We start from the raw sequence: 25,701 nt of genomic DNA, 5'->3' as shown, positions 1-25,701 counted from the left end.
CAGCCTTCTTCCATTCACAAGTGTGTCAATGATTCACAGTACAAGCAGGTAAGGCATGAAGCGGAAGCAGCGTTTGCATGAGCGACACGTGCCCTCTAAAACAGCTGATCTGCAGGGGTGCCAGGAGTCGGACCCCGACCAATAACCAACTTTCATCTCTGCGGGAACCCATCAGCAAGTGCTCAATTTCCCTGCATTGCCACCAAAGGAAAAATTAGGCATCACACAGTTCCCATTTAAATAAATATGCTTGAGTAATGCATGGACATGCTGGATCCTCCAGCGTTAGAGAAGGTCTTTGGAGCTGCTTCCCACTCTTGCTAATAGCTGAGGATCCTGTATCCTAGATAATTTCCAGCAATTAAAGGGGTCATCGCAAAATCAACATTTCGAGTTTCCGTCAACCCTATAGATATTGAATGGATTAGCAGGGTGCATGACCAATCACCGCTCCATTCAAGCTCTTCCTCACTGCGGGGGAGTAGTGAGGAGGAACGGGGAGCTTGAGACCTCCGCTCTAACAATCAGTGGGGGTCCCAGTCATGGGGCTCTAATAATCACACATTTATCACTTAGATAGGTTATAAACGTTGATCTTGGGATGATCACTTTAACTCAGAATTAGGTTTTCTAAATCAGACAACTGCTTTAAGGGTACTGGAGTTGTACTGTATATTATATGTATTATTCAAAAAGGAGTAACATCTTTTGTACAGTCATTTGTTTGTGATCAATTACTTTTCAAAATCTTACCTCTCTAAGCTTTCTGCTGTCAACTCTCTATGAATTCTTATTTGTCCCTTAACATATACTATAAATGAGCAAGAATCCATTTCTCTGCATGAGACGGCACAAAGCTTCTGCACATACGATGTTCAACAAGATGTTGTAGCCTTTATATACAACTCGACTACACTCATTTATTTTCCTTTCAAAGAACCTAATTACCCCTTTTTTAGCCAGTCGCAGTATACAATAAATCATTATGAAGGTATACTGAGGGCACATTGCGCTAGCGTGCGAGCCAAGTCAACTCAGTCTGTGCTTACATTTGATCTACACACTGACACTATAAAGTAAATTGGGTGGCTGTCAGTCTATTACTGTGCAACAAGACTAAGATGTATCTTTTGTAATAGCGTATATATATTGAATTACAGATCAGTGTTCATTGATATATTCTTATTATAATCGTATAAAAGCATTGATGTGAAATCTGCTATTATGAGCCTTTTTTGTTCTCAAACCCGCTGCTATATTTTATATCATATTTTTACTTAATTTTAAACATTGAATGGGGATATTTACATGAGGAGGTCTTGTTTATCACATCAAACAGAAACAAGGTGGATATGTGCAGTATAAGGCTCTGTTCGCACTGGTATAACGGCTTCTGTTATGTGATAGACTCATTAGGATCTGTTTTATAATGGATCCTGACAGATCCCATTAACTGATACGGGTACATCAGGTTTCCCTTTTCTTTTACTGGAGAGAATAGCGCAGAATGCTCCACTATTTTTTGGCAGGGGAATGGTTCTTGGAATGGAGGAATGAAAACAAAACATCAATACCTGTAGCTGTTTTGCCTGAAACCTGAGCTCAGGATACAAATTGTAACAAATAATTTCGTATAAACTTTGAGACGGTCTTGCTCTTGTATCAGTAAACTTGATGTATATAATGCTGCAGAACCCTTTTATATAGTGGTTTAGTTTAGAACAATATTGCTTTTCATTTAACAATTTTATATATTTTTATAATTTTTCAGCTCAATAGAACCAACAAGTATGTTATTTTCTAATTTCATTGTCAAAGTCCAAGATATGGTTCATGAACTGTACCCATGAAAAGTATAGGATTTAAAAAAGAAAACAAACCAAAAGACCATAGTTTGCATAAAGAAGAATGTTCCAGAAGGTGGTGAGAACCTAAGAATGTTTATTTCCTTTCTATCCCTTCTCACCTGCAACGGCTGGGCTAAGACTGAAGAGCAAACAATCACCAGACCTTTCACGCCTCGGATAGGTGAGTGTTTAGTGGTATAAACATTCACCAGAAGGTGCCCATATTTGACTTTTGTTCATTTAACCTCTATATTATTTGCTTATTTCTACTAGAAAATGCATGTTATATATGATTGGTATTTTGTCCAACACTTTATGGCCAAATGTATGTGGACACCCCTCCCAATTATTCAGTTCAGGTGTTTTAGGCACACCAATTGCAAACAGGTGCATAAAACCAAGCACACAGCCATGTAATCTCCATAGACAAATATTGGTAGTAGTATGGATCGTACTAAAGAACTTAGTGACTTTAATGGCAATGCTACAGGATGCCAATTTTTGGCATAAATCAGTTAGTGAAATATCTGATCTGCTCCGGTCACCTGTAACAGCTATTATAAAATTGAAGCATCTAGGAGAAAAAGCACAGCCATGAAGCGATAGACCACACAAACTCACAAAGCAGGGTTGCTGAGTGCTGAAGCTCATTGCGCATAAAAATTGCCTGTCCCTTGTTGCATTATTCACTCTTGAGTTCCAAACTGCCTCTGGTGGTCACATCAGCACATGAACTGTGCGTTGGCCGCTTCATAAAATGTGTTTCCACGGTCAAGCCTGAGATCACGATGTACAATGCTAAATGTTGGCTGGAGTGCTGTAACACATGACACCACTGGACTCTAGAGCAGCAGAAACGTGTTTTCTGCAGTGAATGTTTTACTATCTAGCAGTCGCATTGCGACCTGACCTCAACTCCATCGAACACCTTTAAAAGGAATTGAAACGCTGTTTGAGAGCCATAACTGTTTGTCCTTCACCAGTGCCTGACCATACAAACGCTCTTCTGGCTGAAAGGGCACAAACTTCAACAGACACACTCTAAAATCTTGTGTAAAGCCTTCCCAAAAGGGTGGAGACAATATGGAGTTGGGCCGACTTCAATAAACGCCAAAAGTTTTGGAACAGGTGTCCAACAAGCTCATTTAGTTCTAAAGATCAGGTGTCCAAATACTTTTGGCTATTTAGTGTATCTATTGTAGGTGCCAATTTACCAGCTTCATGCTGATGTGATGCCAAGTAGTAAAAGGAATCTCAATTAGAGACCTACTTTTATCAATTACAATTATACTATGCTTTCCATATGAAATTCCTACAAAGAACATAAAATAATAGTAACATACATTTTTCAATAATCATTTTTACATTTTCTACTTTTATATTATAAAAGAATTGGCAAAACTATACAATATAATTTTCTACAATGCCTATATCCTTTGAATCCTCAATTTAAACCAGAATTAACCCCTCCACAACCCCCCTCAGTGGGAAAGAAAAAACATTGTACATATTTACAGGTAGATCTATGCTAACTGGTAGAAATGACTGATACTGAACTATTTATTGCTTCTATTTGTTCAGCTATGGGATTTCAGAGAACAGGTAATCCTCCAATAAAGTACTAATGAATAAAGGTACTTAAAGGGGTTGTCCAGAATTTTTAAAAACAGTGTCACTATTGTACATGGGCTATGACTCGTATTATAGCTCAGCTCCAGTCGAATAACTTGTTGGCCATAGAGATAAATTCTGACACTTCCAAGATACATTGCCCCTTGCTGTTATGAACCATTTGGGCATAAGAGCACTCATTATATCTGTCTTTTTACAATCCTATAATAGTCTGTAGGACATCTATCATGCAATGCTTGGATTTCAACATTTTGATATACTATAAAGTCTTTTTGAGGTCATGTCTTTATGCAAGAGCATTATTTAACAATAATAAGAAATCACAGCGGTTACAATAAAGCATATTCCTGCTTTTCTTTCACATCTTTTCTAAAAGTTAGAAGAATATAATCCCACCAATGGGCTCCATCTCACACACCTAATAATAATGAGCCAAGATGGCGCAGAATTAGAGAGAGCACAGCCTATTGCTTGCTGATATCCAGATCACAGGCACACTTGAGCACGCTTTTTTCTCATTTGCTATGTATCTGCACTTTTCTTGCTGTTAATTTTTTTAGATGTATTTTTCACAGGAACATTAACTTCGTAGGTCTACTTTAAAGGTACACAGTGGGTAGAAAAAAAACCGATTAAAGCGATTTTTTTCCCCCAAATATAATTACAGATTTTCTAATGGTATTAAGATAAAGATTTTTATGCAGCAGGTAATCATTATGAATTAATGACTAGACTCCAACTGTTAAGTAATTGAGAAACGCAATCCCTTCATCTGTAAAAGGTACTGTTCTTAAAAGTGCCACTGCAAAGCTAAAGTTGAAAAAAATCAGAAAAAAGGGAGATTTCCTGGTGAGCTCCAATATTTAAGTCTTGCCCACACATCAATACAATTTTTTAAGTACGTGGTGCATTATAATTCTAAGACATGTCACAGAAATAAATGATAGGTATGTGAGTTAAGTAAATAATATTAGTTTACAGGGAATACAATCATAAAACCTAATGAGAAGTGACTAATTTAATATGCAGGATTATATGTCCATACATTTCTTTCCATTCGTGAATTCATAGCTCATCTTAAACCACAATCTTTGCTATATAGTCTTTATTCTAACTTACTAATCATAAAGACAGTCATATAACTATCTATGATAGAAATATCAGTTATATTTTAAAATCTTCTAAAATCTTTCTTAAAATGTAAAAACATTATTCTAGAATTGATGTCTTGCCCTTATAATTGGATGGTTCTTGAAATGCTTATCGATAAAAACATGTAAAATCATGGCTGCAACGTCCTTCTCCAATATATTATGCGAACAATAGTCGGATGCAATTGCTCCTAGGACAATTACTTATACCCTCGTAATGGGGCTATTGGGATCTTACATTGTTGTAGAAGAAGAGAAGACCCTATAGTCGGACTTTTCTATTAGAGGTTTTTTTTATTATACCTTTATAGCATTAAAGGCTATGTACACCTTTGAAAACATTTTTTCTTATATAATAAAAATGTGTATCTGTAAAGGATCTGCCAGGCACAGCTTCGGGGTTAACGCCCATAGGTAATCAGTCTCGTCATAAATGAGTCCGAGAGCAGAAAAGAAACGATCAACGGAGGAAAGTTCAGGGGCGTCAGGAGCCAAGGAGAAGGCCCACTCTTGGGGCCCTTCCTGCTGGCTCTCAGAACCTGAGGAGTGAGGCTTTAAGCGAAAGTAGAGCCTACAACTCTCCCAAAAGGAGAGAAAAGTCCTCCGGTCCCCTGAGAACCGGTCAGGAAACTTGAGGTGGGGTTCAAGAGGTGAGGTGAGGGGCACTACCATGGTAGCATCAGGCTGGTTGACCCTCTGAGCCAGGGCCTGGACCTGTAGGGAGAGACCCTGCATTTGCTGGGCCAGGGTCTCAAGGGGGTCCGTAGTAGAGACAGGGACCAGGGTAGACTAGGTAAATGGCTTGTGATTATGTAATGATAGGGGTAGGGAAACGGACAAGTGAGCCCTAATCTACCCGCCACTCTGTCCCTGCCTACTTGCAACAACCCGCCCTAGGCGACGGGGTACAACTGGGCGGCGGTCCCTACGCTCAGTAAGTGCACAAGACAAACAGACAAGGGTACACAAAGCTAAGGGAAATGGGGCAGTTGCCCACGGCAACACCGTGAGCAACAAGAGAGGTGAATGAGCCGAGTCAAACCAGGAGTGTACGAGGTACCAAACGCAGAGCAGGAGAGTAGTCAGTAAGCCGGGGTCAATATGGAGCAGGATCAAATAGTCAGAAGCTGTAGCTGGGCCAGGAAACCACACGAGACGAATCAGAAGCAAAGGAGGAACAGGAAAGGCAGGTATAAATAGACAGAGGGCGGGAGCTAGCTGAGTCTGGCCAGGCTGCGATAGGCTCTCCCACTCCTAAGCCTGCCAGCCTGAGTGGTGGAAGCTGGAGTCAGTCTCAGAGACATAGACTCAGGTGAAGACTGATTACCTATGGGCGTTAACCCCGAAGCTGTGCCTGGCAGATCCTTTACAGTATCAGTGTTTGTTGCAAATTTCTAAATTCATTTTTATTAAAAATTATTTTTACTTTTTGAGATACAGCTGCTTTGTATCCTGTATACAAAGAAGCTGTGACTTGCGCTAAGACCTGAATACGTCAGGTCCACGGGTCTGACGTGTTCAGTGACAGCGGGTCCTGAATGTCTCTGACAAGCAGGATCGAGCGGTTATCGATCACATCTATGTTATGAACTTGGATGTGATGGGTAACAGCTCGATCGCGTGTGTCAGAGACACAGGTAAAGTGGGAGAAATGTATTTTCCCACAAAGTTCAGGGTCATGTGTTCTACTTTGTCACAAAGTTCAGAGGTCACTCTTCTCATTCTGGTGCAATCAAGCACTCGGTGTTTGAAGTTCAGCATTGCTGCCGATTCCTAGCCCCAGTCATATGATCGGTCGGTGTCTTTCCACCAATAACGACTGAATGACCGTCTGCCTGCTGACGCACTGCAGTTCCTCTCCAGTATATGACCAGGACTATTCACCTTGCTCCTGTTTTGTGATTTTGGTATTAAAGTCAAACAGTATCTTGTTATTGACCTATGCCTGTACGACCCAATTCTGTGCTTGTCCTTTGTTGCAGCATCCAGAACATTACACCTGTCTACATACACAGCTACTGCCTTGTTGTCTTCTGTTTTCACAATCGGCTTCCAGGTATTGTGATCCTTACACCTATATTGGTGACAAGGTATGAGGCACAATATTCATGGTCATGGGTAGTGGTAGTTGGGAGTACTTCCTATATAAACCCCTGGCTGATGCAAGTAAAGATCAGTAAAGTCTGGCATAATGCAGAATTTTCCGTTTTTGATTGGAATAAGTTTTTAAGACCAGAATCATATGTGCTCAAACATTTCACAGACTGCCAGGCACTCACAACAAAATGACTAAAAATGTTATGGGACTTCATACTACACTCAAGAACATTATAATATCCTGACATCACATTGGTCACAGTATAGCAGTAAAGCACACGGTTCTTTTAATAACAGCTTACATATAAAGTTACCTAAAACAATTACAATATTACCTATTACAATACAAATCTCCAATCAATGTCTGATCCTCTCTAACTCCCTACAGTGATTTTAAGAAATTACTTGAAAGTTGGAACAACCACTTTTATGTTCACAGCAAGATCATATATTTTTGTCATTGCCACTGTTGTATTTTTTGCTTATAAAGAAAATGAAAAAAAAAAAATACTAGAATTGTGCAATGATGGATATTCAACAATACAGCAATAACTCTGATCAGCTAGCATGAAACCATTCTTAATTATAATAGGATTACACACAAAAGCCCCTTTGTTTTCCATAATTTCATAATGCTTTGTCTACCATAAGTAGTAGTTTGCTAGGTGATAGTGTATTTTCTGCTTTACTTTTTTTGTGTGGATTGAATTATAAAAAGTGCAAAATGTGTGCTGAGAAAAACAAAGCGATGTGTGTCCTGCCTCATAGACAAATAAGTGTTTAGGGCACTTGTGTTTTTTGTTCTCTGATCTTAACAAATGACTTAAAATACAACATAACATTTTCTAAATGTTCTCTATTGTATATATTCTCTTTTATGGAATTTAATGTGAGACTGAAGCAGATCGCTTATGAGAAAATCTACAATACTTAAAGTGTACCTAATTTTTCAGAATAAGCTGTTCTATGTGTGTACATGAGGAATAACGCTATTTCTAGACAATACATGACTTGTATTCTGCATTTTTAGCAGTTTTCCTCTCAGCAGGCTCGATCTCTACTTCTAAGTTGTCTCTGAGCTAGTGTGTGGAGCCGAAATGCTATCATGTCTTCTTTACACTGCACACGTAGGGAGGAGAAGCCTGCTCTCTTATCTCTACTTATCACATATATGGAAGCTGAAGCAGCATGGAGGACATTATAGACCAGTGCAGCGGAGAATCCAGCACTGGGGTACCTTAAAATCTTGCCAGCGCATCTGTGTGTTTTTCACTCTGCTCCGGCTTCCTCCCCCTGCCCAGCCTTCCTCTCTCCATAGACTTGGAATGCAGCATGTCTGTGTCTTACTCACTCTCTCTTTGGTTCCTTCCACCTGCTCATCCTTTCCCTCTCCATAGACTTGGAATGCAGCATTTCTGTGTCTAACTCACTCTTCCTTTGGTCCCTCCTCCTGCTCCCTGTCCCTTTTCCCTAAACGTGTATGCAGCGTGTCTGTGTCTCCTTTTTCTGCTCCCTCCTCCTGCTCCCTTTTGCCCTCTCCATAGACTTGTATGGATAGGCAATGAAGAGACACCCCCACCTTCTGCAGCCCATCAATTCTGCTCTGTAACCACAGACTCTGCTTGACAACACGGGATGGACAGCAGATTACTGAAAAGGAAACACCTAGAGGCAGTAACTTCACATAGCATGTGCATGAATAGAACAATGTAATTTTAACAGTAAGTAAATAACAAAGTTGATCTATATAAGGTATACTATTAGATTAGCATCAAGTTGTTTAAAAAGTTAGTGTCCATTTAAAGCTTAGCTCCACTAACAGGGGAGGGGGTGGGGGAGGAGGTGTACTGTGTACTCTATCACCTATTTTCACTGTTATCTATATATAGGTATTACTTTTCTTTGCAATCCTGCTTGATAATGAGATGACTGCTGAGAAGTGATCTCTACAGAACAGGAAGTGTCAGTCTATCGTGAGGCTTAGTGGCTAGTTCAAAAACGTAAAATAAAAACTTGACATAACAATATGTAATTTTCTGATGACACATTCCCCTTAAAGTATATTGACACAAGGCTTCCTATTTGTCCATTCCTCAAAGTCTAAGGGTATGTGCACACGATAAGTGTCTTTTACGTCTGAAAAGACAGACTGTTTTCAGGAGAAAACAGCTGCGTCGTTTCAGACGTAAATGCTCCTCCTCGTATTATGCGAGGCGTCTTTGACGCTCGTAATCTTGAGCTGCTCTTCATTGGCTTCAATGAAGAACGGCTCAAATTACGTTGCAAAGAAGTGTCCCGCACTTCTTTGCCGAGGCAGTCAATTTACGCGTCGTCGTTTGACAGCTGTCAAACGACGACGCGTAAATGACAGGTCGTCGGCACAGTACGTCGGCAAACCCATTCAAATGAATGGGCAGATGTTTGCCGACGTATTGTAGCCGTATTTTCAGACGTAAAACGAGGCATAATACGACTCGTTTACGCCTGAAAATAGGTTGTGTGAACCCAGCCTAAGGCTATGTTCACACGGAGTATTTTGACGAGTTTTTTTGACGGGGAAATCGCGTCACAAAACTCATCAAAAACGGCCCGAAAATGCCTCCCATTGCTTTCAATGGGAGGCGTCGGCGTCTTTTTCCCGCGAGCAGTAAAACTGCCTCGCGGGAAAAAGAAGCGACATGCCCTATCTTCGGGCGTTTCCTCCTCTGACCTCCCATTGACTTCAATGGGAGGCAGAGAAAGCGTATTTTGCGGTGTTTTATGCCCGCGCCGCTCAATGGCCGCGGGCGAAAAACGCAGCTAAAAAACTCAGCGAAAATCGGCGTGCAGGGAGAGGAAAATCTGCCTCAAACTTCCAAACGGAATTTTGAGGCAGATATTCCTCCTGCAAAATACTCCGTGTGAACATAGCCTAAGGGTGAGTTCACACAGAGTTTTTTGCAGGAGGAAAATCTGCTTCAAAATTCCGTTTGGAATTTTAAGGCTATGTTCACACGGAGTATTTTGGGGGAGGAATATCTGCCTCAAAATTCCGTTTGGAACTTTGAGGCAGATTTTCCTCTCCCTGCACACCAATTTTCGCGGCGATTTTCGCGCCGTTTTTCGCCCACGGCCATTGAGCGCCGCGGGCATAAAACACCGCAAAATACGCTTTCTCTGCCTCCCATTGAAGTCAATGGGAGGTCAGAGGCGGAAGCGCCCGAAGATAGGGCATGTCGCTTCTTTTTCCCGCGAGGCAGTTTTACTGCTCGCGGGAAAAAGACGCCGACGCCTCCCATTGAAATCAATGGGAGGCGTTCTCGGGCCGTTTTTGCCGAGTTTTGCAACGCGGTTTCCGCGTCAAAAAACTCGGAAGAATACCCCGTGTGAACATAGCCTAAGGCAGATTTTCATCTGCCTGCACGCCATTTACCGTGGTTTTTTGCTCACGCCCATTGAGTGCCATGGGCAAAAACGCAGCAAAATAACTTTCTCTGCCTCTCATTGATGTCAATGGGAGGTCAGAGGCGTAAACGCCCGAAGATAAGGCATGTCGCTTCTTTTTACTACGAGCGGTAAAAAAATGCGTCCACCTCCCATTGAAATCAATGGGAGGCATTTTCGACAGTTTTTTGGTGCGTTTTCCAACGCGGTTTCCGCGTCAATAAACGCCATGTGAACAGGGCCTAAGGCTGCACTACTGAGAGATTATAATGACATTTCCTGTTTTGATTTGCAGGGTTGTCTTGGAGGCCTTCATTCATATAACCATCCAGATCAACATCTATATCCTTTCTGCCTCAAATAATGGCAAGTATATGTAGTGACATTGATGTATTTGGTTATTTAGTTGCACACAATGTCTACATGTCAACACTGCACCTATAAAATACAATTCTCTATGAACAAATATAATCTGATTGACTTGACTCAATATATTTCCAACCTTGGAATATGCCAGGAAATGGTAACCAGCTGGATTGACCCACAGCTATACATTCAGAAATCACATTTTATAACGCTTTCTTAAAGCCTCACTACTTTTTTTTTTTAGCTGTATAAGGGGTTTAGATGTAGGGGATGGAGAGAAAGCAATTCCACATAGACCTCTATTCCTAGGTGGTAAAATGGGCCCTCCCCTACTCAAGAGAAGAGCGGTGCTATAAATGTACCCTGTGGAAAGGTCATATATTTTTATGTTAATTACATGATATAATTATGTTATACAAAACCATCCTGCCTGCTGATTGTATACTGCAGTGCCTCTCCGGTGTATGACCCGGACTGTTGACCTTCTCCTGTTCTGTGATTTTGGCCCTAAGGTGATATGCTGTTGCTAACCTCTACCTGTATGACCATATTTTTTTCTTGTTCTTTGCTGCAGTATCCAGCACGGTATGTTAGGCCTCATGCAAACGACTGTAGTGTTTTTACTGTCTGAAAATACGGATCTGTAGTTATCGCAAGTCATCCGCATATTGGCACACTGTCAGCAAATACGGTCCGTAGTGCATTCGCAGTAAATCCGTAATTACGGATCCGCAAAAAAGTGAGGCTACAAATGATTTCACCAACATATCCTAACCCCTTGAAAAGGGTCACATGATCACTCAGGCGCCATTTTCTTGGGGAATCCCCTGCCGTCGTATAGCAAGCTTCCGCAATTACGGACGGCTATGGATTCACATCCATAGCCATCCACAATTTTGCACGCGTCCATAGACTTCTATGGGCGAGTTCGTGCCGCAATTGTGGACAGGAATAGGACATGTTCTATATTTTGCGGATCACTTCTACAGCCCAGACACACATACGTAGCCTATAGAAATGTATGGGTCTGCAGATTATCCGTAATTATAGATAAAAACTACGGATGTGTACATGGGGAATTATACCTGTATCGGTGACTTGGTATGAGACGCAATTTTTATGGTCACCCGTAGCATTCCTTTCAAATCCTGGTTGATGCCGTAGGAATGTCCAGAATGGCATATTTATGCTATAAAGAACTGTCTCGCTAAACACATGAACACTCTTAGTTTATACAGATATTACATTGCAGATATCCTAAAATGCAGTCATTCTAAGCGGTGGCATGTGACAGCTCAGGCAATCGAGAAATGGAGAACAGTTATATATTTTGCTCTAGGGTCCAGGAACTTCAAACTGTGCTCTTGTTCATTATTTACTTTACTATCTGTCATACTCATCAACCACATGTCTATTGGATGTTTCCAAAGCGCTGAATTTCACAAAACTATAATATTCATATTAAATGTCTTGACATGACTTCTGATCTGTGTTCTCCAAGATCACTCAGAAAAGTTACACATTTTTTTTTATCTCATAGTGATATGTTAACAGGAACGCCAACAAGTGTTTCAATTTTCTTCTGCTTTTAAACTTTACAAGAGAAATTGTATTTGGGTCTGAATTTTAAGTCATAAACTGGTGAACTATGTAACAATCTGTCAGAATGACAGGCTATGTATCAAATGCTTCACTGCATTCCCTTTACTTGAAATCCATGTGTTTAGTGACTGCATCTTAAAGACCATAGATAGAGGGGGAAAAAAATTCTATTGAAAAACAGAATAAAAAAAGAATATAAAGAAAAAATAAACTATGAAAATATGAGTTGCTGTTTTGAATGAAGATACAGTCAAAATGAAAAATTGCCTCTCACACACTGTTTGTATCTGCTTATTATCTTTTATTGAACAGGCTTTATGCACTCTTAGGCTACATTCAGACGACGGTTAAAAACGGCCGTGTGATGGACGTTTTTTGAACTGCTGTCACACAGCCGTTGTCAGAAAAAAAGATGTTCTATGGGTGTATTCACACAGCCGGTTTTTTAACGGCCCATGAATATTGGCCATCAAAAAAACAGGACATGTCCTATTTTTGACCGTTTTCACGGCCTGACGACCCCCATAGAAGTCAATGTATCAGTTTTTAACAACGGTCAATACATGTAACAACCATTACATGGGGATTCAAGAGGCAAGGGAACTATTGGTTCGCTTGCTGGCTATCAGCAGCGCAATGACGCTGAATGCCCTACAAACTCACCGATGCAGCGCCGTCTTCTTCAAGTGTGATCTCTAGTCTTCACGGGTTCTGCGAAGGCGTTGTGATGACGTCATCGAGCCGCCTTTGCAGAACCTGTGAAGACTAGAGACCATAACTGAAGAAGACGGCACTGCATCGGTGAGTGTGTAGGGCATTCAGACAGAAATGTATTAGTAAATGTCGGGTACTGTTGCGCTCACTACAAGGGTAGTGTAGTGCTAGTATAGGGGGCATTGTGTATAGTTGGCAACTGTAGCAAATTTTCTGGGACTGTCCAGAATGTACAGAGAGAGTCCCGGAAAATTACTACACGGGGGGGGGGGGGTGTGGTGATTTCTCCGGAGAAGTGTGTGTGGCATCATCTACAGGAAGGCTTTGTGGCATCATATACAGGGGGCTGTGTGGCATCATATAAAGTGGGGCTGTGTGGCATCATATAAAGGGAGGCTGTGTGGCATCATATACAGGGAGGCTGTGTGGTATCATCCACATGGGTGCTGTGTGGCATCATCTACAGGGGGGCTGTGTGGCATCATCTACAGGGGGGCTGTAAATAGTGTCTAGGTGAACATGTGGAAAAATGGACAAGGAGGCAGCACTTCCAAAATGTAGAAAAACCTTGTGATCTTCATTTCGGTGTTTTCAGGGGGTTTGGACAAAAAAGCCTGACCAATGAAATTCATCAGGTTTTTTTAAGGCCATGAAAAACGAACAGACGGCCTGGAAATGGATGAAAATTAAGAGACACACTGATGCAAAATGGCCATGAAAAACTGACAGTTGATCAGGTTTGATGGCCATTTGTTTTCACTGTCGTGTGAATGGAGCCTAACAGTATGGTTTCTACATTGTAGCAGCTTGTGTTCATTATCTCAATTATAAATATTTTCCCACAAAAGAATATATGTCATTACCATTCCCTACAGAAATGTCAATTGTTTTATATATCTCTAGTACAAGTTTTTAGCCTGATCATTACTAGTGTCCCACGGGGTGAGGTGATCTTTGTAACATTATGGCAAGAGTTTTTATTTCTGCTGACATGTCTATTTTGGTAAAGACTTTTAGTCCACATGAAATAAAAATTCTGCAGCATCTTTCCTTAGAACAGTGTGCCATTCCTCTGCTATTCCTCCTGGAAATATATGAATAAATTGACATTGGTCATTACAATTCTCCCTATCAATGGGACATGTCCTAATCCAGTCTTACACTGTCCAATCAGTACCAACTGTATAGGGACACACTCTATTATCAAGGGGAGTCCAGTTGTAGATTTATTCATACATTCCCAGGACAAATAACAGCAGAACTGCACAATGCAAAAGGTGTTCCAACATTGGGAATACAAGAATTAACTAAAAGAGACAAACACATTTTTTTCAGTTTTTTCGTTGTCGTATTTTAGGAGCCAAAACCTTTTTCATTTTAGTGAGATAACCCCTTTAAGGCTATATTCACACGAGCGTGACAGATTTAAGCGGGTAAAAATCGGGGGGAAATCTGGTCCGTGAGCCTCGCATTATTGCATCTGTGCTTTGCGAGTGGCATGCGTTTTTTACGCACTCGCAAAGCACATTTTTTAAATGGAATTGATACGCAAATCACACGGATGTGCGTTCGTGTGCTGTGCGTAGTTTTCACGCACACATTGACTTCAATGGGCACATAGGTGCGTGAAAACACACCAATATAAGACATGCAGTGAGTTTCACGCAGCGGACCCTCGCTGCGTGAAAACTCCTGCATGTGTGCACGGTCCCATTGAAATCAATGGGTCCGTGTGCTGCGCGTAATTTCCCTGCACAGTACAGAGACGAGATTCACGTTCGTGTGAATGGGCCCTAAGCCTTTTTAAAACAGACTGATTATTTTTGACGCAAGCTGAATTGTCAGGACTTCTGGACCAATGGGGCCTGGATTAAAGAAATCTTCTACTCGTTATTATCACAGTCATTTGTGACAGACTCCCGTAACTTTCGGATTAAAAAAACAAAAAAAAAACATTCCATACTGCTTTAACGAGGATAGACTTATGGAGAATTGCTTTGTTTTATTCAGATGCAGATTTAGGAGATTAATTAATTCTTCTTTATCTTTCCGATCTCTATATATTCCGATCTACTTCCAGCTTTTAGAAACCAAAGTTTTCTCGGTGCTCATTAGTTTTTTGTTGCTGTAAAAACTTACCACTTAGCCTAAGACAGCCTAAAAGGAGGCCTTTTATTAAAATTAATTGAAAACAGAGGCAGCCTGACCCTGCTTAAAGGTAAGAGCCTTTAGTTATATGCTATAAATGTGCAGCTTTGTTATCCAAACACAACAGAAGCTAATGGCTTTTTGTAAATGTCTCATAGAAGACAACACAGACACAATGAATGCTTACTAAGGTTTGTTAAATGAGTCTGTAGCATTACGGTTTATCTCAGACATGTCTAACCTTCTCATTTTAAACGCTTTATTGAAACTTTAACTGATCTCCAGTGAGGGTTTCGAAGCTAAAGCTAATTACACTTGGCGGAGACATGCTTGATGAGATGGGAATAAAATGAAACTTTTGAAAGGGTGAAAAATCTCAGACCATCTGCTAGTGACATTACACCGGGAACAACGGTGAAGAACAGAAGGGCAGCTAGCCAGAGAGAAAAGGTGCATGATGCTTTTAATTACTTAGTCAATGAAACTATTACTTTCTGTAAGGTACAGAATTTAAAGCAAAAAAACAAAACAGAGCTTCAGTATCGAAAGCTGAAACCAATGCTCAAACAACAAAGCAAACGGTTAGTCCTTTCCAACGAGATGTCTCCTAATTAACGGGTCTATGTTAATCTGTGCTTGGGAAACTACTTTCTGTTAAGAATAAATTAATTTCAAGATTTAAGGCTTATGTTTTTAGAGATCGGAGCTCAAGGAATTACAAACAGCTCTTTAACATAACACTTGGATTGATGACATCATAGACTAGCACGCTTTCATGTGGACAAAGTTGTCATTGTGTAACACTATTAGGTGGACAAGTTCAAAAACACAAATAGGACAGAGGCCCGTAGGGCATCATAAGCTTATATAACCTAAAGGCAAATATTCTAGTATAAGCCCTAATCCACGTGTGTGCCGCCTGAGTCCCGTCCGTGATCTACAGAAAGACGGAATGGGTCAGAGAAACCTATCGGGTGCCACTCGGATGCCGTGAAAAAACATCCCGAGTGGCACTTAGTTGTGTGCAAGATGGCCAAGTTTATTTTTAGTGAGCTCCTTCGTTACAGTAGGAAAAAGAGGTTAATACACAGTCAATAAAAGACTACATGAAGAGCTCAGTAGCATCCCAGCTTATCGCCTGCTATGGGCTTTGCCATGGGTTCTGTTGTTTCAAGAGTATTATTAAGGCCTCATACACACAATCAATGTTTTGGTCAGTGTGCTATCTGTTTGTTTAACGGATAGAAAACACTGAGCCATTCATTTCTAAGGCCCCATGCACATGACTGTGGTTTTCCAAAATCAGTGTGGGACCCGTGGGCCCGAGCTCCAAAATTCAGAGAAGGTCTTATTCATGTCCGTGTTTGCTGCTCAGTCTCACCAACCAATTCAAATGCATGGTGACTTGAAAACCACAAACAGAACACGAACGCCATTCGTGTGTTGTCCGTGTTTTACGGATCCATTGTTTACAGACCGCAAAATACAAACAGTCGTGTGCATGTAGCCTTAAATGTACCAGGTTTCTACATATGTGCTGGTCATACACATTAGATAAATGTTCATGGTCATACTTATTTTTATGGGATTAGCCAACAATCTAACGTGTTTTGGGGATGCAGATATAAGGGGTACAAGGATAAAGCATGTTGGATTTCAACGTGCTTAACCGAGCTTATAGTGTTGAAAGAAATGGCTTAGTCAAACCAGCATCTAGCGGACTGCTATTTTAGGTTAATGGATAACAACAGAGCAGAAAAGGGTTTCCCACCAAAATTGAAACTTGTAGGAGCATATAAACCATGCATAGGACAAAAATAAATTTAAAACATAACCAATTTTGTTACTAAATTGTTACTAAAAAGGATGCTATCAACAAATAGACAACGCTGAAGAAAATATTGTATGCAAGATAATAGTATAGATGCAGGTAATAGAATTACATCTAAAAGTAGTTTTCACAACAAAAAAATTACAATCATATAATCTGTCAGTTTTTAGACATCAAAAATACACGTATCCAAAAAATATTTAGCAAACGTATATGCATGGATGGCAATAGCTGGGTCAGCATATAGTTACCGAACGTAGGTGAGAGAATACATGAAAGAATACTATTCAAAGAGAAATCAGGACCTGTTTACTGCACAGAAAGTAAAGAAAAATTTACCAGCGTAAGTAGCCACCTCGACACGCGTTTCGCCTTAGTTCTCCTCATTCAACTACCAAAACATTCACTATACCAGCATAGATATCCTAGGTGACCGCAGCTTTAGAGTGCCCTTTTCTCCTATGCATTCTTCGCAGTTGCATCAATAAAGTCATTTTATGGAATGGACCCGTATTCAGGAACAATGAAGTCTGAGAAGCTTGGTTTATGCTTTACTGATGCTACTTTTATACAGTGTATAGGTGAAAAGGACATATTGAAGAGGAGACCACTTAAGACACCCATGCTGGTATAGTAAATGTTTATTTACTATAGATTGGTACCCATGGAAATAGAATAGCTGCAAAATATGATGAAGAAATATAAATGAAGGATACAATTATTCTCTCACGCCGCATAGTTTATCACTTGCCTAATACAACAAAACTCACTCTCTCGGTCAGAGTCCCCATGGAGAAATTCACCATGTTAAAATAAAGCGCAAACTACCGTGACTGTAATCGGTAATAGCAACTTGGATAGATATTAAAGGAACAATATCTTTGTGCTGAGATTTTTATGTATTATGATTGTTGCATACTCCAGAGCAACATTTCCCTTGTACTAATATGATTAGAAATGAAGGCAAATGTTCGAAGGGGGAAAACAAAACACAATATTCTAATTTTACCTATGTCAGATTACTTTGACTACTATACTGAACTATTTAAACCTAGCTTTGCATGATCATGATGTTCTACAAGGAGATCATTATGTAAATCCTCATTTCTTTTCTAATGTAGATTTTAAATTGATCCAAGTCTTTAAAAAGCTTGTGAAATTGGGTTTTGCTTTAGTTTTAAAGAGAATTAAACAATTTCCAGAATTGTACATTTAAGCCCTATTCTTTAGATAAATCAATATGTGATTGATGGACGTCTCACCCACAGTACCCCCAAAACTCAGCAGAACTAAGGTGCAATGGTGCTTGTTGAAAGTGGTGCCCCTTAACTGCAGTACTGAGACAGCAACCCATGAGTCCATGCCACTATGACTGCATCTCAGCTTTGTTCTATTGAATGGGCTGAGCTGCAGTACCAGCCACAGCCACATGCTTATCGCTGCGCTAGGAGCTGTAGATACAAAAAACTATTAATCTAAACTATTTGCAAAGTTGTTTACTTATGTACAGGGGTACATATTCTTTAATAATTTTGTTATGTATGTCATTGGGCTGGTCACTGGTCGCTGGTCTTCCGGACCCTGGGTTTGGCCAATTACAGCTTCTTCTGGTGCACTGTGAAGTAGCCGCAATAGGCGAAAACCCAGGGTAGGCCGCATCCCACGTTTTTTTTTACCTATGATAAGTGCTTTTGTTTTGAGAAACTTGTGAGTATATAGTATTAAAGACCTGTTTGCTTTAACCCGTTAAGTACAGTCTGCACTATGTCCTATTATTTACACCCAGCATAGGAACATTGATAAGGCGTGATAGCATATTGTAAAACCAAGCCAGTGTCAACTACCTCATATGACTGATATACGGCAGTCTCCTGTCAAGTTTGCAACAACACTACTGGGACTTAAATGGGTCATCTAATGGAGGAGATAAGTGCTTTACATGTTTCTGTGACTGTACTAACTACATTTTCGCTCTATGTGATTTTTTGGGTACAAGTGACTCCTAAATAGGATAATTAAATCTGCTATCTATATCTATCTATCTATCTATCTATCTATCTATCTATCTATCTATCTATCTATCTATCTATCTATCTATCTATCTATCTATCTATCTATCTATCTATCTATCTATCTATCTATCTATCGTTGCAAGAGGATTCTCTACTGATTTTTTGTGTTATAGGAATTGTGGACTGATTAGCACCACTATATTGGAGTTTACACAGTTTAAATATTCTCGTGAGATATAAAATTTGCATGCCCTTTGGCTTTTATTTTCCCAAAAACTCTTACAGATCATGGCCACAAAATGGGAAACGAGTTTTGTCACACAGCATTTTTCTTGGTGTAAAATCAGATATTTACGCTATTAATCATGTGTCTTTAAAACTATTCGTTATATAAATATAACATTTTTGGGGGAAAATATATGAAACAAATAGCAGCTGTCATGTCACATGCAAACAATACTGCAGAACGATTGTTATTCTATTTGGAATGTGATGATATCTTGAAATGGTATTTGTTATTCATAACAAAAAGCAGATGTGTTTACTCATAGCTAAATGTAAAATTGTGCTTCCCTAATTGTGATAATGGACCATAATTTTGAAAATTTTTGCTTTCATCTGCCTACCAGGACAGCGCAACTGGGTCCATCCGGGTGTCATAGTGTGTTATAGAACAAAGCAATTTTGCATCCTGCAGCAAATTGTTAATTCTTTGTTAATAGGACAATAAAACAGGGAACAAGGAAACTGCAATTAGTGTATATTAGTGCGACCAAATGAGCCCGCAATTAAAGCATATCAAAACCATTTACCAAAATTTAATACAAGACCTTTAACTAAGACAAAGAAATCACAATATGGCGTGATCGGCAGTATGTATAGAATCACACTAGACCATGTGAGCTTTGAATATAAATGTGAGTAGGCAAACATTTAGAAGTGATATTTACAAGCGACCTACCACGTATTAACTTGTCAAGGCATTATTAAGGTGTCAATATAGTTAACACAATTTTGCAATTAAATATATGTCAACATCTTAGACCCGGGAAGTTTATTAGGTTGATGCAGTTCATATCAGAATGTTTGTCAACGACTGGTCTGCCTGGTATTTAAAGTGAAATAAAAATTGACATTTGTGGAAATTGAAAAACTCAGAACCATTGGAATTCAAGATACATCTGTAAACTATGAAGATGTTTCAGCCCTCGTCACGGCTGCTTATACATTTTGATGGCTAGAATCAGATTATGTCTTACTTGTTGTTGAAAGAAAATGCAATAATATTTCATAGCTATCAAATCCAAAACACTACACTAGAATGTGCTGACAACAAACACAACGAATAATTGTTCCCAGTGGATTTAGCCCTCATACACACAACTGTATTACAGCTCTGTACAAAATGGCATCCTTAGAAATCTATCGGCCCATACTGTTCTGCTGAATGCCTCCAATTTTATATGGAATTCTGGTAAAAATCATGTCTTGCCATGTTCCATCGGATGCTGCATTAGGGAGATATTTTCCCCTAGAATCAATGCTCTATAATATGGTGTGGTGTAGAGGCACCCTTCTGAGGTACATGGCGTGCCTACAGACATAGTACAGAACTTTAGGGATTCTCTTCATGGCTCCACTGCGTGCATGAAACCTAATACCTATATAAATTTTTTCTGAAGTTTCAAAACTATTGCAGATAGAGTCTCCGCACCCCCTTCTTTCCAGCCACGGTGTCTTACTTAATATATATATAGCTACACTACCGTTCAAAAGTTTAGGGTCACTTAGAAATTTCCTTATTTCTGAAAGTAAAGCACAGTTTTTTTCAATGAAGATAACATTAAATTAATCAGAAATACACTCTATACATTGTTAATGTGCTAAATGACTATTCTAGCTGCAAACGTCTGGTTTTTAATGCAATATCTACATAGGTGTATAGAGGCCCATTTCCAGCAACCATCACTCCAGTGTTCTAATGGTACATTGTGTTTGCTAACTGTGTTAGAAGGCTAATGGATGATTAGAAAACACTTGAAAACCCATGTGCAATTATGTTAGCACCGCTGTAAACTGTTTTTCTGTTTAGAGGAGCTATAAAACTGACCTTCCTTTGAGCTAGTTGAGAATCTGGAGCATTACATTTGTGGGTTCGATTAAACTCTCAAAATGGGTAGAAAAAGAGAGCTTTCATGTGAAACTCGACAGTCTATTCTTGTTCTTAGAAATGAAGGCTATTCCATGCGAGAAATTGCCAAGAAACTGAAGATTTCCTACAACGGTGTGTACTACTCCCTTTAGAGGACAGCACACACAGGCTCTAACCAGAGTAGAAAGAGAAGTGGGAGGCCCCCGCTGCACAACTGAGCAACAAGACAAGTACATTAGAGTCTCTAGTTTGAGAAATATACGCCTCACAGGTACTCAACTGGCAGCTTCATTAAATAGTACCCACAAAATGCCAGTGTCAACGTCTACAGTGAAGAGGCGACTCCAGGATGCTGGCCTTCAGGGCAGAGTGGCAAAGAAAAAGCCATATCTGAGACTGGCTAATAAAAGGAAAATATTAATATGGGCAAAAGGACACAGACATTGATCACACAGAAGTACATTTGTGAGATGCAGAACAACTGAAAAGATGCTGGAAGAGTGCCTGACGCCATTTGTCAAGCATGGTGGAGGTAATGTGATGGTCTGGGGTTGCTTTGGTGCTGGTAAAATGGGAGATTTGTACAAGGTAAAAGGGATTTTGAATAAGGAAGGCTATCACTCCATTTTGCAACGCCATGCCATACCCTGTGGACAGCGCTTGATTGGAGCCAATTTCATCCCACTACAGGACAATGACCCAAAGCACACCTCCATATTATGCAAGAACTATTTAGGGAAGAAGCAGGCAGCTGGTATTCTATCTGTAATGGAGTGGCCAACGCAGTCACCAGATCTCAACTCCATAGAGCTGTTGTGGGAGCAGCTTGACCGTATGGTACGCAAGAAGTGCCCATCAAGCCAATCCAACTTGTGGGAGGGGCTTCTGGAAGCATGGGGTGAAATTTCTCCCGATTACCTCAGCAAATTGACAGCTAGAATGTCAAAGGTCTGCAATGCTGTAATTGCTGCAAATGGAGCATTCTTTGACGAAAGCAAAGTTTGAAGGAGAAAATTATTATTTCAAATAAAAATCATTATTTCTAACCTTGTCAATGTCTTGACTATATTTTCTAGTCATTTTGCAACTCATTTGATAAATGTAAGTGTGAGTTTTCATGGAAAACACAAAATTGTCTGGGTGACACCAAACTTTTGAACGGTAGTGTATATCGCTATGTGCTATGTAAATGAATGGAGAGAAGTGTATGGACGCTGATTGGTCAGCGTCATACACTTCTCTCCACAACGCCCACTTGGCCAAAAAGTAAAACACGCCCAGTTGTCCATTAAGAAAGTCATTAGCATAAAGCTAATATAGGTCATAACTCCGTCAAAAATGATAGTTTTTCTAAATAAAAAACGCTGCTGTAATCTACATTACAGCGCCGATCACATCATGTACAATATAGGCCACTTATAATGTGGTGACAGAGCCTCTTTAAGATGTATACAATAGACAAAAAAAGGTGTTCATAATACGACAAGCATTTATCTATTTATTTTTAAATCAAGATGTATGTCGGAAAGGAAGCATACATAAAAAGTTATTTCCTACTATATACTCTCTTTAATCTATCCTAGTGCCATTCTGTGCACTGGTGCACTGCAGCTGTCTTCTATCTGGAGAAACCAATAGCGCTGCTCATCCTTAGATTGTTGACTCATTAAGATAATGGCAGTACTATAGAACTTGTGGAACTACAGAGACACATGGGTAGAAAAGAGGAGGAAGGTAAATGTAAATTATCATTACATTCCTATGATGCTATAAGTTTGGTTCAGTAGAACTGCAGGAGATCTGGGTGTTATATCTGGTCCAGAATATGGACAGTTAAACACGGGGACAACATGGCCTTCTGAATGAGGCATGATATTACTTATGCTAGGCTTAGATACAGCGACTCAGCAGACAGTATCACACATGATTAGATACCGAGGATCAATGATAAAGTATCACACATGATAAGCTTAGATACACAGGCTCAGCAGACAGTATCACACATGATAGGCTTAGATACAGGGCCACAGTAGACAGTATGTATATATATATATATATATATATATATATATATATATATATACTTACCTGCCTCGATCCTCAGTTGAGTCTTCTTCAGATCCGGACGCAGCATTCGATTCTGGCGCCGTTCAGCTTCAGGATGATATGTGCGCCGTGCATACACCATCCTGACACTGAACAGAGTCAAGACCCAGAGCTGAATAAGATCAGGATCGAGGAGGGTAAGTATTTGGATAGCTAGGCCACTAGATAGTAGAAGGAGCAGCCTGGCGATCAGCAGAGAGCAGGTCGCAAAGTGATCCTAACAGTGAAGCACACAGGTATACATTGCTGCGAAGCAGTCGGGCAGTAAAGCATTCACAGCTCACCTGCATCTCCTACCTCCTAGCTTCCTAGATTCCTGCACCCCTCTGCTGATCTGGGCACATCTTCCCAGTGTTTAGGGGGCATCGGTGCCATAGTATAGATGTGCATGCTCTGTGGTTATACACCCAGCTCCGCCGACGCTGTTAGATTCTTGTGGCATGTAAGAACTACAATCAGCACTTTAAAATGTGTCACACTAAACAAAACTTTCTGGAGGTTTACAGCAGTATTGGCAGGGGTGGGTGTTTAATCACTAAGGCGGAACAGAGGAGGCTAAATGGCAGCCATGCCCCTGGACCCAGAATGCCACAACACCTAGCCCCCATCGCTATTGATCTAGCGGGATCATGGCTGTCAAAACAAACTTGACAGCTGCATAATTCTTTGAACTACCTCTCTGACTGTGGTACTTTTAGGGCTGGGAGGGCATACAGTGTCATGCTAACAGTGCACACTGAGAGAAAGTTAGTTAAGAAGTAGTTTACATGGAAAGAATTAAAAAAATAAAATCAAGAAAACCAACCACCCTTGAGAGAAAAAAATATATACATATGAAATAGTGTTTAATTGCTTGTTGACATTTGATGAAAACATTTTTTGATGGAAGGGTCCCAGATTTACACAATTTTTACAGACTTTGGAACGGTAAATAGAAACCCCCATGGACACTTTAATGGTTGCCAATGGTTATTATCACCTGATATTTCGTTTCTTTTAAGAAGCGAAGATAACACAAAAAAACAAAACAAAACATGAGGACTCTGGGATATGACAGGTAGCGGTCAATAAGTTTCCTCTTAGGGTGGTCATTATTGCATAAAATCTTACCCCTATTTGGAATTGAAAATAGTCCTCAATCTTACCGAAATAAGTAGCTATATTATGAAGTCTGGATGCATTTGGAAACATTCTGTAAACTATTCCTGGTGTTTCAGAAGTCTCTACAATTACAGCTTTAAAGCTGGACTACATTATATAAGTCTGAGTAAAGAAAACCAGCATTTACCATATGTGTGTTTGGCTAAATAATATAAGTTTTATGTTATTGTTCCTCTGCTGTTGGTTAAGCTATGAAAAGTGTGGGAGAAGATGCTGTGGAACATCCTATTCTATGCCATGTGGCAATTTTTCAAGACTAGAGAAGAAATTCATTCAGAAACTATAATGTGAAAAAATAAAAAATAGTGCTTTCCATGGCAACGGTCAAAGACCGTAATTTAGTATGTATACATTACCATTTGCTTCATTTTCTAGAGGCGTAGAGAGTGTCTTTTTAGATATGTCTCCACTTTGAACTAAAAAATAAATTCAAAATAATTTTAGAAGATAAATTCAAAATTAACTTCCAGTTTTACATACAATAAATTGCATTCCTTTTTGTTTTTTAAAAGACTTTATTAATTTCAAGAATAAAACATGAATAACAAATGTAAATGCATTCACACAAACAGTAAATTAGCAAGAATTCCCTATACAAAAAACGCATGAAAAAAAACAGTCTCAAAATGATACTAGATAAAATAAGACATTCCTCTTTCAATAATGCAATTAAAGAGGCTCTGTCACCAGATTTTGCAGCCCCTATCTGCTATTGCAGCAGATCGGCGCTGCAATGTAGATTACAGTAACGTTTTTATTTTTAAAAAACGAGCATTTTTGGCCAAGTTATGACCATTTTTGTATTTATGCAAATGAGGCTTGCAAAAGTACAACTGGGCGTGTTGAAAAGTTAAAGTACAACTGGGTGTGTATTATGTGCGTACATCGGGGCGTTTTTACTTCTTTTACTAGCTGGGCGTTCTGACGAGAAGTATCTTCCACTTCTCTTCAGAACGCCCAGCTTCTGGCAGTGCAGACAGCGTGTTCTCGAGAGATCACGCTGTGACGTCACTCACAGGTCCTGCATCGTGTCAGACGAGCGAGGACACATCGGCACCAGAGGCTACAGTTGATTCTGCAGCAGCATCAGCGTTTGCAGGTAAGTAGCTACCCAGAACAACAAAGGAGAGAAATTGGCTATTCTCAGGGAAAAAAATTACTTAGGAAATTTATACCCCTTCCTGTCCAGTGAGCAACCCCAGGGAGATTGAAACAAATGGGCAAAATAGGGGTTAGACCGAAGGGATGTCATAGGTGAGATTGAGGGCCCATTTTCCTCCATCTCCATTTCCCTAGTTAGTGACCAAACCTAAGCCACAGTTTTAAGGGAGTAAGCACCTTACAAGATGGCTTGTACCTGTACGGTAGGTTTATTAAATTTTCATATGAGCTCAGCAAAGCTCCTGCAAGGGCACTGGCTGCATTGCTAATGTCAATATCTTCCCACCAATGTGCATAC

At 39.9% G+C, this 25,701-nt stretch overlaps 1 protein-coding gene across 1 annotated transcript in view; it reads right to left on the bottom strand.

The window, feature by feature from the left end:
- Positions 1–25,701, bottom strand: part of MACROD2 (mono-ADP ribosylhydrolase 2) — a 1,597,693-nt gene that overhangs the window by 12,030 nt on the left and 1,559,962 nt on the right. Inside the window, exon 18 of the mRNA XM_075864535.1 lies at positions 24,599–24,658. Within this exon, the coding sequence (XP_075720650.1) occupies positions 24,599–24,658 (60 nt within the window). The remainder of the gene's footprint in view (positions 1–24,598; positions 24,659–25,701) is intronic.

Source organism: Rhinoderma darwinii, chromosome 4 (assembly GCF_050947455.1).
Source record: "Rhinoderma darwinii isolate aRhiDar2 chromosome 4, aRhiDar2.hap1, whole genome shotgun sequence".
NCBI classification, from domain to species: domain Eukaryota; kingdom Metazoa; phylum Chordata; class Amphibia; order Anura; family Rhinodermatidae; genus Rhinoderma; species Rhinoderma darwinii.
This window is presented reverse-complemented; position numbering and strand designations above follow the sequence as displayed.